Source organism: Felis catus, chromosome B1 (genome assembly GCF_018350175.1).
Source record: "Felis catus isolate Fca126 chromosome B1, F.catus_Fca126_mat1.0, whole genome shotgun sequence".
In the NCBI taxonomy this organism is placed as follows: Eukaryota; Metazoa; Chordata; class Mammalia; order Carnivora; family Felidae; genus Felis; species Felis catus.
Genome location: NC_058371.1, coordinates 172,369,365 through 172,387,531, shown reverse-complemented (window position 1 = coordinate 172,387,531; position 18,167 = coordinate 172,369,365). Strand labels below are relative to the sequence as shown.

Sequence of the window (18,167 nt, the reverse complement as noted above, 5' to 3'; positions counted from 1 at the left end):
TACTAGTTTTAAGACTAATGAGTTGCAGGGAACCTGGGTGGCTCAGTTGGTTGAGCATCTGACTCTTAATTTTGGCTTACATCATGATCTCAGGGTCGTCAGATTGGGCCCCTGCATCAGGCTCCACACTGGGCATGGAGCCTGCTTAATATTCTCTCTCTACCCTTACCCCCAATTTGTGCTCTCTCTCTCTTGAAAAAGAAAAAAAAGAATAATGAGTTGGTTTCCTGCCATCCTCCAAAGGTGACCTCTAGAGATGCTTTTGTTTTTACTATCATTATGAACTCATAGATTTTTAGTATATTTGATTTCAATCCATTACATCCAGTCGATGTTTTTTATGCCCAAATGTGTCTTTACACTAACTATTATTGCATTTTGACACAATCCTATTAATCTTTGATAGATTCCTTGCCCTCAGGTACATGATATTATTGACTCCATTTCTTTTTTTTTTATAAGTTTTTTTTTCTTTTTTTTATATAAGTTTCAGTTGTACAGCTTTATAATTCAAAATCCGTATATACTACAAGGTGATCACCATCATAAACCTAGTTACCATCCATCACCATATAGTTGACTCCCTTCACCACTTCACTTATCCCCCAGCCTCCTTCCCCTCTGGTAAACACTAGTCTGTTCTCTGTGTGAGTTGGTTTTGCTTTTATTTTGTTTTAGATTCTACATATGAATGAAATTAGACAGCATCTGTCTTTGACTTATTTCACTTAGCATAATACCCTCAAGGTCCATCCATGTTGTCACATTTGGCAAGATTTCATTATTTTTTTAAGGCTGAGTAGTATTCCATTGTGTGTGTGTGTGTGTGTGTGTGTGTGTGTGTGTGTGTGTGCGTGTGTGTGTGTGTTCCACATCTTTATTCATTCATACTATGAATGGACACTTGTTTTCATATCTTGGCTCTTGTAAATGCTGCAATGAACATAAAGGCACATATATATCTTGGGGTGTTAGTGCTTTTATATTCTTTGGATAAATACCAAGAAGTGGAATGACTAGGGCATATGGTAGTTCTATTCTTAACTTTTTGAGGAATCTGCATACTGTTTTCCATAGGGGCTGTATCAATTTTAAATCCTACCAACAGTGTACAAGGGATCCCTTTTCTCCACATCTTCTCCAACATTTGTTATCTTGTCTTTTTGATAATAGCCATTCTTACAGGTGTTATGTGATATCTTATTGTGGTTTTAGTTTGCATTTTCCTAATAATGAGTGATGTTCAGCATCTTTTCAAATGCCTGTTGGCTATTTGTATGCCTTCTTTGGAGAAATGTCTTTTCAGATCCTCTGCCCATTTTTTAATCAGGTTAGTTTTGTTGTTGAGTTGTATGAGGATTTTTAAACTTTTTTAAAAAATGTTTATTTATATTTGAGACAGAGAGAGAGCATGCGTGAGCAGGGGAAGGGCAGAGAGAGGGAGACACCGAATCTGAAGCAGGCTCCAGGCTCTGAGCTGTCAGCACAGTACAGTACCTGATACGGGGCTCAAACCCACGAACTGTGAGATCATGACCTGAGCCAAAATCAGGTGCTCAAACAGCTGAGTCACCCAGGCGCCCCCATATGAAGATTTTTTAAAATATATTTTGGATGTTAACCCCTTATTGGGTATATAGTTTCCACATATCTTCTCTCATTTCAGTAGGTTGCCTTTTTGTTTTGATGTCAGTTTCCTTTGCTGTGCAACTTTTTAGTTTGATGTAATTCCATTTGTTTATTTTGTTTGTTTGTAATTCCATTTTGTTTATTTTTGTTTTTGTTCACTTTGCCTTTGGAGTCAGATCCATAAAGACATCACTAAGACCAAAGTCAAGGAGCTTACCTCCTATGTTTTCTTCTAGAGTTTTATGGCTTCAGGTCTGACATTCAAGTCTTTAATACATTTTAATTTTTTGTGTATGGAGTTAAAAAGTGGTCTAGTTTCATTCTTTTCAATGTGGCTTTCCAGTTTTTCCAATACCACTTACTAAAGACTCTCCTGTCTTCATTGTTTTTGCTTTTGTCATAGATAAATTGTCCCTATATATGTGGATTTACTTCTGGGCTGTCTACTGTGTTCCATTAACCTGTGTCTCTGTCTTTGTACCAATACCATACTGTTTTGATTACTGTAGTTTTGTAGTATAATTTGAAATCAGAGAGCATGAGACCTGCAGGCAGCTTTGTTCTTCTATCTCAACACTGCTTTGGCTATTCAGGATCTTTTCTAGCGTCATACAAATTTTACAGTTATTTGTTCTAGTTTTATGAAGTATGCCATTGAAATTTTGACAGGTATTACTTTGAGTCTGTATAGTGCTTTGGGTAATAGAGACATTTTAAGAGTATTCTTCTAATTCATGAGCACAAAGTACCTTTCCGTTTATCTGTGTCATCTTCAGTGTCTTTCATCAGTGTCTTATGGTTTTTGGTACACAAGTCTTTCACCTCCTTGGTTAAATTTACTGCTAGGTATTTTATTCTTTTTGATGCAATTGTAAATGGGATTGTTTTCTTAATTTCTCTTTCTGATGTTTCACTATTAGTGTACAGAAATGCAACACATTTTTGCATATTGATTTTGTATCTTACAATATTTAGTTATCAGTTCTAATAGTTTTTTGGTGGATTTCTTGGGGTTTCCTATATATAGTAACATATCATCTCCAAATAGTGACAATTTAACTTCTTCCTTTCCAATTTAGATGCCTTTTATTTTTTTTTTTCTTGCCTAATTGCTGTGGCCAAATTCCATTTCTTGCCCCAGACCTGGAATCAGTCATTTCTCTAAGAAGGTCTAGTTCCTTTCAGTGAGAAATTGTTTTAGAGACCATAATTTGGGTGCTAGCAATATTCTATTTCTAAGCCTTTTCAGTAAAAGTATTGGTATTTTTTATTATGGCATAAAAATTAGTATTTTCTAAAAGTACCTGAATTTGAAGCTGCAGTGAAATTAGTAAAGTATGAAAATTATTCTCTGGCCATCCACAAAAGGCCGTTTTATTTCATTATGAAAATAGTTTCATTCCCTGATTTTCTCTGCATATCCACATTTTCTAAGGGGTGTATTTCCTCCAGAAAGCCAGACTCAACGCTGCCAGCAACTCTCAAGAATACATTTCCCACCCTTCCTGCTAAAGATGGACTGGAATTCTGGCCCCAAATGCATAAGTCCAGAAGGGCTCTGAATTGGTTAGTTCAGGTGTCCATTACAAGATTAAACAATTGGTGGCCACAAGGATGGAATAATCTGCTTGGGCAAATTAGGTTAAATTCCAACCCCTAGACATTACACCTCTATTGTCATGGGGGAATAGGGTCCTCTGAGACATGGAAGTGTCAATGGTATACCATGGTTGAAATGAAAGTAGGAGCATTTCTCAGAAAAGTTAAAGGAATTGGTATCAGACAAAAGTATAGATGTCCCTTGCAGCTATCAAATTTTTCTCCTTTTATGAGTATTCTTTAATCCTCCCATAGCTACTTCTAGGTGTTGTGCTATATATTTCATTATAATAAATTTTACTAAGTTCAGGGACATGTGGCCTATAAAACCAACCTATTTGTGTTTATTATCCATTACTAGGATAACTTCATTCATTCAGACAAGTGCATTCTGCACTTCACTACCAGAGAATTTTCCTGAAGTCCAGTTTTAAATCCTTTTATTCTCTAGCTGCTTTGCCTCCCAGTTGCCTCATAATTTGTTCCCAATCTATTCTTCATGAACCACAGAAGCTTAGGTACCCCTGCAGGTGATCTTGTCTAACCTCTTCGTTTTATTGGCGAGGAAACAAGAGGTCCCATAGGATGGTATGACTAACCTAAAGCCACCCAAATAGAAAGTAACAGAACTATGACTAAGTCTTCTTTCCAACCAAATTGCCTGTTACACTCCTCTATGTCAGTAGCCTATGCTACACTAACCTGGCCACTTCTACCCGAGTAACTCAAGGCTCCCCTTCCTGTGTTCCTTCATTCTTGTGGTCCCCTACACCAAGGCTACCCACCCTCCTACACGTCTGCCTTTCATACTCCCACACAACATGCAAGACCCACTTCACACACAAGCCTTTTGTGAACTGTCCTCTGGATGAAATTTCACTGTCCTTAGACTCTTCTCTAAGTACTTTGAACATCACCTACCACTACAGTTATCTCCCTTCAGATTAATAGCTCCTCAAGGTCAAGGACCCATTTCTTCATAGAGTGTTTAGCACATTATGGCCACTCAATAAATATTTGCTTAGTTGAACACATGTTGGTTCCCAACTTAGTGAACACACTATATGGATGATATAAGTTTCCTCTCAACCCTCCATTCCTTTCTTTCCTTTCCACCTTGAGACACCCCCCCCCCACATTTGAATTTCTTATAATCTGTGCACTCTTACTTGCTGACTCCATAATTGAGAATATCTTGAAAATGTTCACAATTTACCAACCCCCACCCTACCCCATCCTCTACCCCTTAAGGTCCTGAAATGCATTCTTGGTGCGTGCGTGCGTGCGTGCGTGTGTGTGTGTGTGTGTGTGTGTGTTGGTGTGTGTATAGTACAGCCCTACTTGAGAATCATTACCTGAATGAACCCATGATATGGATGAGAAAGATGGGTCTTCACAGGATCTTTTAACTGTGTTGGAGGCCTTCCTTCTTCTTTGCAGTCAGCTTCTGCCTTCACCACTCTGTAAACCTTCTCTAAAAGGTCCCCACTGCTAAATATAAAAGTCTTTTCTCTGTCTTCACTCCATGTTATGGGAGCATTTTACACTATCATTACTACATCTTTCTTATGACTCCCTTAGAACACTGCTTCTCCCATTACTTCTCAAATGGTCCCTTCTCAGCCTCCTTCACCGACGACTCTACTCCAGTATGTAAGTGTTCCTCAGCATTCTGTCTCCATCCTTTTAGTTTTTTAAAAAAATTTTTCAAAGTTTTCTTTATTTTTGAGAGAGAGAGTATAAGCAAGGGAGGGGCAGAGAGAAAGAGAGGGAGACACAGAATCTGAACTGGGCTCCATCCAGGCTCTGAGCTGTCAGCACAGAGCTCAGTGCAGGGCTCAAACTCACAAACCATGAGATCATGACCTTAGCCAAAGTCAGACACTTAACCGACTGAGCCACCCAGGCACCCCCCTTCTTTTAATTCTTGACGGCCACATCTATTCCTTACTGACTCCCTTTTCCATCCTAACATTTTGGGTGTGTTCAACCCTCTGAAACTCATATTTAACTGGGCGTCCTGTATTTTTATTTGCTATGTCCAGCAACATCAGATAGCACTGCTTAACATCAGTCCAAGCCCTTTATGGGTATTAACTTATTTAATCCTTAAGACAATACGGCAAGTTAGGTATTTTTTTTTATCCTCATTGGGGTCCCAAGAGTAACCAGGTGATCTTTTGACCTCAGGCTGGCTGACCCCAGAGCCCTTGCTTTACCATGTCTCCGTACTGGCTCATTCACCCAAAACCATCCACAAGAGCCATTGAGATGATGAGCTGTACAGGATTTCTCTTCCTTACAGCATCGCTTCCTTACAGCAGTGGCAAAAGCAGAGGCAACAGATTTGTAAAGGCTTAGCTTTCTTGCACTGACGACTACCACAGTGAGTGAAGTGTGTAGAAATTCTGCAGCCCCAAGGGCCTCTCCACCCCACACGTTCACCACAGTCTCTTCTGCACAAGGAACTTCCAAACTTTTATCTTTTTCCCTCAAGCATAGCAAGCTAGGCCACATGTTGCTCTGTCCCTCGTAACGGTTTCCTTCTTTTTCTGGTGGCTCTTTGCACTGCATCATTAATACAAGCACAGCACTGCCCTCTTCAGTGTTTGTTCCCTTTGGTGGAGCTCCAGTTGCATTCTTGGCTCACCCCTTTTTTACAGACACAAGACTCTTAAGCCTCCTCGTCAGTAATTATCCCTACTAAAACACATTTCCATCCTCCGATACCGTACGTAATTTTTCCTGATCAACACCACACATCAGTGGGACTCAATGTGTTTCCTTGGGGAGCAGTGGAGACGCAGTGCTTGGTACTGTGTGCTTGCAGAAGGCCTAGTTCCTGCACTCAAGACCTTATTCTCTACGTGCCATGTTCACCTTGAGAAAGTTTTTACTGAAACATCCAAAAAGTATATTCTGTGTGTGTGTTTGGGGGGGTGGGGGGGGAAACGGTCTTTTGATACAGCAACTGAGAAAAGCTGTAGCTTTTAAGGATAGACTTTTATTAATGGAGACTCTACAAATAAATGAAGACCCTGAATTTATATCATGTCAGGACTTGACTATAGCCATTTTTACGATTCTTTAATTCTATTTCCTTAGCACAAGGTTTTCTGCCCCTCCTCCCCTTCCTTTCTAGTTTTAAGATGCTGAATTTACTGTTTCTTTCTCTTCCTAAACAGGTTGGTCAGGCCAAAGATGAACTGCTGACCAGTCAGCTGATAGACCACCTTATGGGAGAGAGTGATGGCATGCCTAAGGTACTAGAAATGTTGTCTTCTCTTGGGTTCTAAGTATTTTAGTTACCATTTGACTTTCTTCTGACCTGTTTTTACCTATTATGGGTTCTGCATCATGGACTTGTAAAGTTTTCTCTCTGAATATAATCTTCTAGACAGTCCCTGCATTTTAGAGGATATTGGGTATATTCACCCTTTGAAATTGGCATTGTCCCCTGTGAAATACCCACAATCCTCTAGATAACAATTCACACCACCCACAACTTTCCTCAAATGTTAAAGAGTTTTATTTATTCTGGGAACTTTGAAAACTATTATTAGAACTATGAGCATTAATCCCTAAAAATCAGCATACTTTGTTCATATTTCAAAAATTGTGTTAATAACAATCATATTTAGCGTAAAAGTAACTCACTATAAAGTAGAAATAAATCATTAAGAACATATTTTCTAAGTATGTGACTCCTGGGAGTTCATTCAGACATTGGTCTCCTCACAGTCCTGATGGGGACAGTCCCCTTTGAGAACACCCCCGAGCTTGTTCTTCCCTTTTGTTTTGATGTCTGAGGTGATCTTCTTGTGAAGGAAGTCAAGTTACTGGTTTGGAGAGGTGCCAGAATGTCATAGCTGGAGAGGATGGTAGCAGTCCTGATCCCTGAGTCCATAGACAGAAACGGGAGACCCAGGGAAGCTAAGTTAACCTACCAAAGGGCACAGGCCCTTAAACTGTTCCAAACCACCTCACCTCATGTCCACTTATTCTAGTAATCAGGAAAACAGTGTCAGGTATATAAAATTGTCTATAGGTGAAGAGAATGGGAACAGAAAATAATCAAAGGCCAGCGTTCTTATGGGCCAGAGAAATTTATATAGGTGTAAAAACTTTTAAGTTTTTGCAAAGTTGATATAAGAATACATTTTGCTATCGCACACAGGAGATAACTCTGTGGAGTAGCAGACTCTGAAGCCTGATCACTGTGGCTCAAATCCAGACTCTGGAGAGGTCCTGTTGTGTGTGTTTCTCATCAGTGCAATTAGTGTATAACCATGCCTTCTTCCCAGGAAGAGCATGAGGATTTAAACACATTAATATTTCTCAAGTACTTAGACTATTACCTGGCACATATTAAACTATGAATAAATTCTTGATAAAAAAATAAATTCTTTATTCAGTGGACTTTTTTAAACAATATCAAAGGTGGATTCCGACTGAAATGAAAATTTTTAGGTGTTTGTCCCCCTGGCTAATGAAGAGTGATGTTTCTCTAATGGTTTGTATGTCAGGATGCCAAGTACCTGTTCCGCTTGTACATGGCCCTGAAACAGTACCGAGAAGCTGCCCGGACTGCCATCATCATTGCGAGAGAAGAGCAGTCTGCAGGTACGTCCCTGACATTCACGTTTGTCTCGTAGTCAAGTAGTAGAATCAAGCTCCAAACTCTTTTCGAAATGCCCTGGAAAAAAGTAGCCCTTTTCTAATCTAGGTTTGCTTTGAACCCAGAAGATGAGGAGAATGACCATTTCTGGGTTTCAGAGAAGTACAATAATTGACCAGCACAGGGGGATCTAGGTAACTCCACTAATGCCTTCTCTCGGTAGTGCTATTTCCTCTTCTCACGGCCTCGCAGCTCTTGTCTCCGGGACAGTGCCCTCTCCCCTCTCCAGCCCAGTGCCCCTCTCGTACACTTCGCCACACCTTCTTTCCATGCCACGTATTTGACTTTAACAATATGAAAGAGATTGGAAAGTGGAAGATGGTGTGATGTTATTATTGACCTAGTTCTTAATAGTACGCCGGGACCATTTATAGAGCCTCCATAAGGCTTCTCTTCCCTTACATGCTCTCTAAATGTTTATTGACTAAGTCAGAGAATTAGTCTCGTGTATTCACTAGTTTCTGCAAGCTGATTCTTCTAGATGTTCAGAAATATGGAACACAATTTTGGCAAATACAAAATGAAATGAGTCACTGCTTTACTCAGTTTACGTTGATCTAGCACCCACTGCGAGATACACGATTCAGAGGACTGTGCCACAGTCCCGCCCTCAGGGAGTCCTGATTTGGTGGGAGAGAGTTGTTATAAAGGGTGATAAGTGCCAGAATAGAACAGAAACCCACTAAAAGGGCACCAGGAGAGGGATCCACCTCACCTGAGGGTTGGGGGTGTTGTAGGGAGTTGGAAGATGGAGAGGAGAGAAGGCAACAGAAGTTTCAGCTGAGTTTTGAAAGGCTGAGATGGCAGAAGATGAAGGAGAAAGGCATATGCAGGGAGAGCAGCAGCAGCGAAGGAGGACACAGACTCAGAGGAGCAAGGGACTCCTGGGCACCTATTGTGGTGGCGGGGGGAGGCAGGAGGGGAGGGCAGAGGTAAGGTTAGGAAGGTAGGAGGAGGCAGATCCTGAAGGGCTCAGGACCTTGGCTCAGGAGTTTGCACGTGATCCCTAAGGCCTTTGGAGGGTTTTATGTTGGGGTGTGACCTTGAGCTTTGACAAGATCACTCAGACTTCTCAGAATGGAGGCAGAAGCAGCACAGAGGAACACCCAATAGGACACGGCTGCAGAGAGATGGCGAGAGGCAATACAGCAGGCCTGGGACCAGGCTGGATTTGGGAGACCTAGAAGGTGACTCGGAACTTGATCACCATCTGCTTTGGGGGCAGGTGGAGCCCTGAGGAAGAGGGAGGGGTCTAGGATGACACCATTTGCTCCCTGAGGGACTGGTTGGGTATTAGCACCATCAATTACCACAGGAAAAACTAAGCTACTTTATGTAAGAAATTATAAAGATATTGCTAATAACAAAATCTACTTGTAAAATGAGGGCCCACATTGTGATGAGCACCGGGTGATGTATGGAAGTGCTGAATCACTGTATTTTCACCTGATACTGATGTTACCCTGTGTATGAACTCATTGGAATTTGAATAAAAACTTTAAAAAATAAAATAAAATGAGGGCCCACAGAAAGTCCTCAGATTTCATCCTTTGCAATAATGCCATCTTGCCGCCTTTTTCCAAGGAAACTATCGGAATGCACACGACGTTCTCTTCAGTATGTATGCAGAACTTAAATCCCAGAAGATCAAAATTCCCTCTGAGATGGCCACCAACCTCATGATTCTGCACAGTTATATCCTCGTGAAGGTGAGGCCTTACAGTGACTTGGGACATAATCTGCCAAGTGAGTTTATCACCTGAAGGATTTTTTTTATGGGCACCCCTCCATTGGATGAGCATGATTTTCTAGATCTCTATGTTGTTAAGTGAAAAAAAGCAACATAGAATAATTGTACAATATGCTGCCTTTTGTGTACAAAAGGGAAAAAAATAAGAATGAATAAATATTCATTGCAAGTAAAATGAGAAATATACTCAGAAGTCTAGCTAGCAAAAGTAATTTCCTAAAGGGAACAAGACATGGGACAGAGGGGGCCTGGTACCATCCCAATCAGGCGATAGAAGGGAGCATATCTTTCTCCGTGTACCTTGTTTTACCTTGTTTTGATTTTGAAGCACATAAATGTATTACCTGGCCAAAAAAAAAAAAAAAAAAAAAAAAGACATTTTTGTTCAACCAGAGCTTATATTAATTCTAAGATCGTGGATTTTATACAATTCCATGATTTTTTTTTTAATTTTTTAACGTTTATTTGTTTTTGAGACAGAGACAGAGCATGAACGGGGGGGAGGGTCAGAGAGAAGGAGACACAGAATCTGAAACAGGCTCCAGACTCTGAGCTGTCAGCACAGAGCCCGACGCAGGGCTCGAACTCACGGACCGTGAAATCATGACCTGAGCCAAAGTCGGCCGCTTAACCGACTGAGCCACCCAGGCGCCCCTCCATGATTTTTAATACTATTTAGTTTTCATCTGAATATAAAAATAATACATATTCACTGAGAAAATTTAGAGAGTGTAGAAAAGTATAATGAAAAATTTACCCTTTGAGCCCATCACCATACATAACACCTGTTAACGCAGTGCTGTATACGCCCTCCATACTTCTATGAAGACATGTGTGCATGTTTTTTTTACATTAGTATTTATGTCCAGTTGTCTGTTCTGTTTTTTCAATTAGTAATTTTTAATAAAAAACAAAATACATCACGCAAATCTCAAATACTTTTGTACAGTTTTCTTAAATATTATATGTGTGTGTATCCACACACACATAAACACATCTTTGTAAAGATACAGAATTCAACCTACATATTTTTCCAGATTTTCATTTATATCAGAATATACCTTCCCATATTAATGTTAAATTGGCATTCAGGCCAGTCCACAAGAGCTTATTTAATTTTGACAGTACCTAGGATCACAGTAGTCATATTATGAATGACTTAGATCCCAATTATCTATAACAGCAGTGTCCAATAGAACTTTCTACAGTGTTAGACGTGTACCGTATCTGTGCTGCCCCACGTGGCAGCCACTAGCCTGGCTGTGGGGCACCTTAAATACAGCTGGTGCAACTGATAAACTCATTTTTTTTTCCTTTACGTAATTTTAATTTTAGGGGCACCTGGCTGGCTCATTTGGAAAAGCATGTGACTCTGGATCTCAGGGTCATGAGTTTGAGCCCCACGGGTGTAGAGATGACTTACAATTTTCATTTTTAAATTTAAACAGCCACATGTGGCTAGTGGCTACCGTGTTAGGCCACACAGTTCTGTAACACTGATTTTTTTTTTTAATATTTATTTATTTTTGAGACAGAAAGAGACACAGCATGAGCAGGGAAGGGGCAGAGAGAGAAGGAGACACAGAATGTGAAGCAGGCTCCAGGCTCTGAGCTGTCAGCACAGAGCCCAACGCGGGGCTTGAACTCACGAACCGTGAGATCGTGACCTGAGCTGAAGTCAGACGCTTAATCGACTGAGCCACCCAGGCGCCCCTGTAACACTGATTTTAAGGGAAAAATTAGAATTCCAGCTTGCAACCCATGAGAGTACATTTCCCTCCAGAGCAGCAGGAAGATCCGTTCTCTCATGTGGAAAAGAGTAGAAAGGGAGAAGGGAGGTCTCTCTCAGCTTCAGACCTGAGTGGCAGTGCCAATGTGCTGGGGGCACAGAATCCAGCAAGATGGAACTTTTGGGGTCAGCGGGAGGATAGAAAGAGCTGGTGGGGGGCACCTGGGTGGCTCAGCCAGTTAAGCGTCCAAGTTCAGCTCAGGTCATGATCTCACAGTTTGTGAGTTGAAGCCCTGCGTCAGGCTCTGTGCTGACAGCTTGGAGCCTGGAACCTGCTTTGGATTCTGGGTCTCCTTCTCTTTCTTCTCCTCCCCTGCTTGTGCTGTCTCTGTCTCTCTCAATAAGCATTAAAAAAAAAAAAAAAAAGCTGGTAGAAGATGGGAAGCAAAAGTTAAGGAATCCTTATATAAGAAGCACCCTAAGTGATAAGGATGGTTCTCAAGTCTTTTTCTTTTCCTCTGGCATTAAGGGCTGGCCTGTCACTTGCATAGGACCAGAGACCCTCTTCCCTCCCACTGCAGGGCCCCTGTGACTCTTCCCCTTTGCTGTAATGTTTGCCTCTTTCACAAGCACCAAACATTCCCAAGATTTTTAACTGTGATATCAGAAGTGAAACTATTAACCTTTCCAAGTAAGAACAAGTTCATGTGAAAATGTCAGCACCATCTTTGACACCAAGGACTGAAAAAAGCCATCCACATTTCAGGGGATATCAAGACAGCTTTGGTGGATGTTTCCTCTCAGAGGTGGGACAGGGACTCTGGCTGAGGGACAGCCTGGGAACTCTGGATCTGGATGACTGGGCTGGGAAGTCTGAGGCACAGAGAGTCAACAGAGGACAAACAGCAGGGGACTCCCTACCCTTTAGATTCAGTTAACAGAAGGCTGCAGTGCTCAGTAAATTCTACTATCATTCATTTGCTTAGACTGGATGCTGGGAGTTACTCTAAACTTGCCCTGCACAATCTCACCAGTTCTGCCTCCTATTCAGTCTGCTCCCCTAACCCCGCACCCTCCACCCCTGTCGGCTGCCCCACCTTGCCTGGATGATGCAGCAACGTTGTGGCCTGGTCCTGTGGACTCTCCAGCTTCCTCTCATCTTAAGCATCACAGACCCTGCTCGTACTTAGTACTTACCCAATCTCAGGCCCCTCCAGCCATCGCTGCCCCTTTTTCCACACGACAGGCAGCACCCTTTTCCTTTAACAACTCATCCCCTTTCAGCCTGACAGACCCAGCCTTCAGGTCTCATGACCGCTTGGCAAAGTTGGTATCATTAGCCCTCCAAAAATGGCCAGGAAGAGATGGATCAGGGATTTGAACTCATGTCACATGGTCTAAGACAAAGTAGAAAACAGAGCACAGAGTAGAGGTAAGGCCAGTGAGGCCATGGTGGCAGGCAGCAGCCGCTGGAAGAATAAAGGAGAAATCCCAAGTGCCATAAGCCAAGTAAGGCTGCAAGGATCCTTGAACGACCCTGTTCAGGGTCATAATCAAGGGAGGATTATTTTATTTGGGGCAATAAAGAGTGAATTAGGTTGAATCAAAATCTCTAAGAAAAGTAAAACATGTATTTCAGATTCATGTTAAAAATGGAGATCATATGAAAGGGGCACGTATGCTTATTCGGGTGGCCAACAACATCAGCAAGTTTCCGTCACGTGAGTACTATCTGAGAAGAGCTTGTTACCTGCACTTCTGCATTCGTGTGGCACCGTGAGATCTATAGTCACTAACTCTGCAGCCACCATAGTATAACGGTATGCCAAGACCACCTCCAGGTTTGGCAATTCACTAGGACTCACACAACTTGGCACATCGTAGTGCCGAAGGCTACGATTTATTTCAGCGAAAGAATACAAAACCGAATTGGCAAACGGAAAAGGCACATGGGGCAGAGTCTGGAGGAGCACAGGTGCAAGCTTCCAAGGGTCCCTTCCAAATGGAGTCACACAGGACACACTCGACTCCTCCAGGAATGAGTTGTGTGACAGCACACGTAAAATGGGGTCTCCCAGAGGAGACTCAGTGCCCAGGGGTTGTACGGGGGCCTGGTCACATCAGCACCTCCCGCTTGGTATGTACCGAATTTCCAGACTCCCAGAGAGCAGGTGTTCAGCATAAACCACATTGTTTGTACCAAGAGTTTAGGCAGTGAGCCACTCTTATCAGTTCTGGAAATGGCAGAAACTCCTCCAAAATCCAAGTCCCACATGCCAGCCAAGATCAAGCAGATCTTTCTAAGGATAATAACCTCAACACTACACACATGGGTACTATTATTATTTTCCCTATTTTACAGAGAAGCTAATGGAGGCAAAAGAAGTGAATAACACTTGCCCGAGATCACACTATTAGCTAATTAGTCTGACTCTCTTCTCAACCATGATAGGCCACGCCCTCTACAAAAGGTCCCATTATCCCATATGATGTATCGTTATAACATTCTTCAGTTAATAGACTTTCCCACATTCTACGACAGGGCAACACAATTTTTCTGTAAGGGGCTAAACGTCTAGGCCTTGTGGGCCAAATGGTCTCTATCACAACTACTGTTTCTACGTAAACCGTACATGAGCACGGTTGTGCTCCAAAAGGACTTTACATTTTTGGACATGGATATTTCACCACATATAACTTTCATATGTCACAAAATATTCTTTTGATTTTTTTCAACCATCGACAAATGTAAAAGCCATTCTTAGCTCATGAGTCGTACAAAAACAGAGGGCCAGATTTGGCTCACAGGTCATACCTCACCAACCCCTGTTCTCTAAATATATTCTTTTCTGTTACATGAAAAAAAACTTTAAAATAACCGTATACCATGCTGGCAAATGGTGTAACAGGACACACACTCTCGCGACTGCTGTTGGGAATGGACATTGGTATATGCCTTTCTAGAGAGCAGTTTGGCAATTTGTGCTAAGAGTGTTTTTTAAAAGGTCATGCTCTTTGATCCATTAATTCACCTTCTGGGTATCTGTCCTGGAGAAACAGACGCATGGAGAGAGGTTAGTGCATAAAATTATTAATCTCCCTTACCATGCATCGGCAGTCCTGTCAAATGCAAAACTTTCTCTCACCGGTAACGGGAGGATACATGCAGATGACCTCAAGCAAGTGCCGGTCCAAGCGTCCCCTGGCAAAACACAGTATAATCACAGGAAGGACATTTTGATAAGCAGCGACTTCACTGCCGTGTCCTGTCCTCGTTTAACAGGTCACACATCTGGTTCTTTGCCAGAAAACGCACATTTAGAGAGGTGTCATCCTGTTTTCCTCCTGAACAGGGACAGAGTCATGACGGTAGGAGCACTGTGCTCTCTGCTCTCGCTTGTTTTGCAGACATTGTGCCCATCCTGACGTCTACTGTGATCGAGTGCCACAGAGCAGGCCTGAAGAACTCTGCTTTCAGCTTCGCAGCTATGTTGATGAGGCCCGAGTACCGCCACAAAATAGATGCCAAGTACAAAAAGAAGATTGAGGCTATGGTCCGGTAGGCAGTGACAGCTCTTGCTATCTAATCACACTTCACAAATGCGTTTGTTAGAATACGGCTGCTAGTGTGCAGGCTCGGTAAGAGAATGGATGGGGGGCAGCAATCAGGACTGTATTCAGCTACCAGCAGCAGAAAACCCGACAATGGCTTGAACAAGTCAGGATTTCTTTGACTCCTACACAAAGCATCACAGTCCAGGGCTGGTGCTGCTGGGTCCCGATGCCAGCAGGGACAGATCCCTCTGCCTTCCAACTTTGCCATCCAGAGCATATAGAATTTCCCCCCTCATGAAGAGGCAGGTGGGGAGAAAACGTAGGGGCACGTTTGCCCTGACATTTTGGTGCCACGCCGGCCTGGGCACTGGCTTTGAAGAGATGCTAGTTAAGATTTCTCTACAGCTATGAGGTCTGATACGGTAACTGCTAGCCACGTGTGGCTATTTAAATTAAAGTTAAATTTAAAATTTAGTTCCTCACATCACCCATATTTCAAGCGCTCAGAAGCTTCATGTGACTCATGACTACCATATTGGAGAGCACAGGATTAGAACACTGCTGTTGTCACAAGGAAGTTCTGTTGCACAGCCTTAGGCAGTCTTTACCACTTGAGTATACAAAGGGGAGAGACAGAGGAGAAAAAGCAAGCTTACCCCTCAGTGACCCTAGAAGAGAGGACACAGCAAGACCCACCCATGTTTTCTTCCATTTACTGTGCCGTGAACTCTAACTCCTGCATGTGGCCCATATACTGTTACGGTCTGACCAATCTTGATTTCTCTTCCCCCTTCCTGAACTAGAGTGCAGGCTGATGCTGAGCTTCTCTCTAGTTTCAGATTCTGACTGTGAAGAAGTAGGCATGTTAAACACATGATTCCTTCTCACAGGAGACCTGATACATCCGAGACAGAAGAGGCCACAACCCCATGTCCCTTCTGCGAATTTCTTCTCCCAGAGTGTGAACTCCTGTGTCCTGGATGCAAAAATAACATCCCATATTGCATTGTAACAGTAAGTTTCTTTTTAACAAATATTCACAATCCATCTGAATACTTGCTGTGTAAGAAAAAACACACTTGGGAATCAGATGGTCCTGGCTTAAGGCCTTTTTCTGCCACTTTCTTGGCTATATAACCTTGTGCAGTTTGCTTTACCTTCCGGGCCCAACCCTAACAATGTGTGCCTAGTGAGATAAACTGCAGGTTGAAGACAGAACATGAAGTCCTAGTTCACTACCTTGGCATACTGTAGCACTGCGTAAGTGGTGGTTTTTAGTATTAATTTTAATATTAAGACCTATTAGAAAAATTTAAATACAGATTATTTGTTAATCACTAGGCTAACATAAGCTTTATTTTAGAGGAAAATAAATTTAGGTAATGATGTCACAAAATTGAACACCCTTCTATGAATGTGAGAAATGAAATCTGGCTTCAGTCTGTTTGACGCCATCTCTTCGTAGTCAATCACCTACGTGAAATACCAATTTCATAATTTAGAGGTCTGGCTTTTAACTTGAATACGTGTATCGTAACTGAATGATGGCAGGAATTTTTTAAATGATGACTTTTACTTTGAAATGTACTCTTTCCAGGGTCGCCATATGTTGAAGGATGACTGGACTGTGTGCCCACACTGCGACTTCCCTGCCCTGTACTCAGAATTTAAGATGTAAGTGTGCATTGTTTCATTCCGCCACACGGATGAGGCCTTTGATTCAACCACTCTTTTATTCCGAGGTCTCCTTATTCATGTTCCTAAAGACCCAAGTTGTCTTCTTGGAAGAACTTTCTAAATGACCTTTGTGAACATTATCCTTAAAGGGGACCTTGCATGAGGACTGAATATTCCTAATTCTTAAACTGCATGATGAACATGACTAAGGTGGTGTAGACAGGAATAGCTGTTTTTCACGTTAGAATATCCCAAAGATAAAGGAATGTATTTAATTTTACTCTGCCTTTCCCTCCCCAAACAGCATGTTAAATACTGAAAGCACATGTCCTATGTGTTCAGAAAAACTAAACTTTGCTCAACTAAAAAAAATCTTGGACTGTACCCAGTACCTGCGAACAGAGGTAGAGCAGTGAGTCGCGCGTGCAGGTAAGTGCCAGACAATTCACTCATTTCCCAGGGCATGAGGGTCCACAGAGTAGACACGGCTTTACAGTTTGTATTGGCAACACCTCCTTTTTGTGCATCATGCAACTTGTCAGATTTGAAGAATCTACAACAAACCTTTGGTGCGCTTAAAAAATGCTAAAAGGCAGGTTGTACAGTCTCCATGGTGACAAAGGCTATTTGGCCAACCAGCATCATGGATTTCAACTATGCTGTATTTTATCAAACCACATGTTCTTTTTAATCAGTCTATTAAAACCAGAGCCAACTTATGAACAATGGAGTTTTTTAAAGTTCTGAATATATTATAAAGGTTTTGGCTTCCACAGATTTGAAAAATCGCTTCTTTCCAAGTCTCATTTTTGCCACATGGAAGCTATACATACCCTTTCCATTTGAATTCCACTGGCAAGAATTTACTCATGGCCACAAATACTTCAAAGGGAGGCAGGGAAATGTGGTGTCTGCCTGGGAAGCCAAAAGCCCCGCCCGCCCAAACCCGGGTGTCTCGTTGAAAGGAAAAAGTGAGATCGGTTCCTGACACGGCATCTACCCTCACTTGGTTAAAATGGAACTCTGCGTTTTCTCACTACCTGCCTCCACAGTCTCCTTTCCTCAGTAAATAGCAGCTCTATTCAACTAGCCGGTCAGGACGGAAACCCGGACGTTATCGGACTCATCCTCGCCCCTTCTCCCAGTCCATGGGCAAGTCCTCTCGTCCGCCTGCAGTGTATCAAGTTCCCTTCACAAACCCTCTTGGGAACTTTCTACTACACCTGCAAAAACAGCCTCCACCTCCCCCTCCCGCTCACTGTGCTGCAGCCCTGCTAGTCTCTGCACAGCACCTGAGAAATCTTGCATTCCCACCAGTAGCACACAAAGGCTTGTCTGCCTTTTTGTTTATAATGTCCCAGTGGGTGTAAAGTGGTATCTCATTGTGGTTCTGATTTCCAGTTCCCTAATGACTAAAGATATGGAGCATCTTTTCATGGGCTTTTTGGCCATTTTTGTACCTTTGGAGAACTGTCTATTCAAGTCCTCTGCCCATTTTTTAACCTGGTAATTTATCTTTTTATTGTTGGGTTATAAAAATTCGTTTTTTA

General features: G+C 42.2%; 1 protein-coding gene across 3 annotated transcripts in view; it reads left to right on the top strand.

Moving 5' to 3' along the window:
- Positions 1 to 18,167, top strand: part of WDR19 (WD repeat domain 19) — a 113,948-nt gene that overhangs the window by 76,420 nt on the left and 19,361 nt on the right. For all 3 annotated transcript variants that reach the window (XM_006931161.4, XM_003985437.5, XM_019829627.3), the window contains exons 29-36: positions 6,414 to 6,491; positions 7,755 to 7,851; positions 9,491 to 9,615; positions 13,025 to 13,106; positions 14,794 to 14,944; positions 15,831 to 15,954; positions 16,538 to 16,614; positions 16,922 to 17,046. In XM_006931161.4, the coding sequence (XP_006931223.1) occupies positions 6,414 to 6,491; positions 7,755 to 7,851; positions 9,491 to 9,615; positions 13,025 to 13,106; positions 14,794 to 14,944; positions 15,831 to 15,954; positions 16,538 to 16,614; positions 16,922 to 17,033 (846 nt within the window). In that variant the 3' untranslated portion in view covers positions 17,034 to 17,046. The remainder of the gene's footprint in view (positions 1 to 6,413; positions 6,492 to 7,754; positions 7,852 to 9,490; positions 9,616 to 13,024; positions 13,107 to 14,793; positions 14,945 to 15,830; positions 15,955 to 16,537; positions 16,615 to 16,921; positions 17,047 to 18,167) is intronic.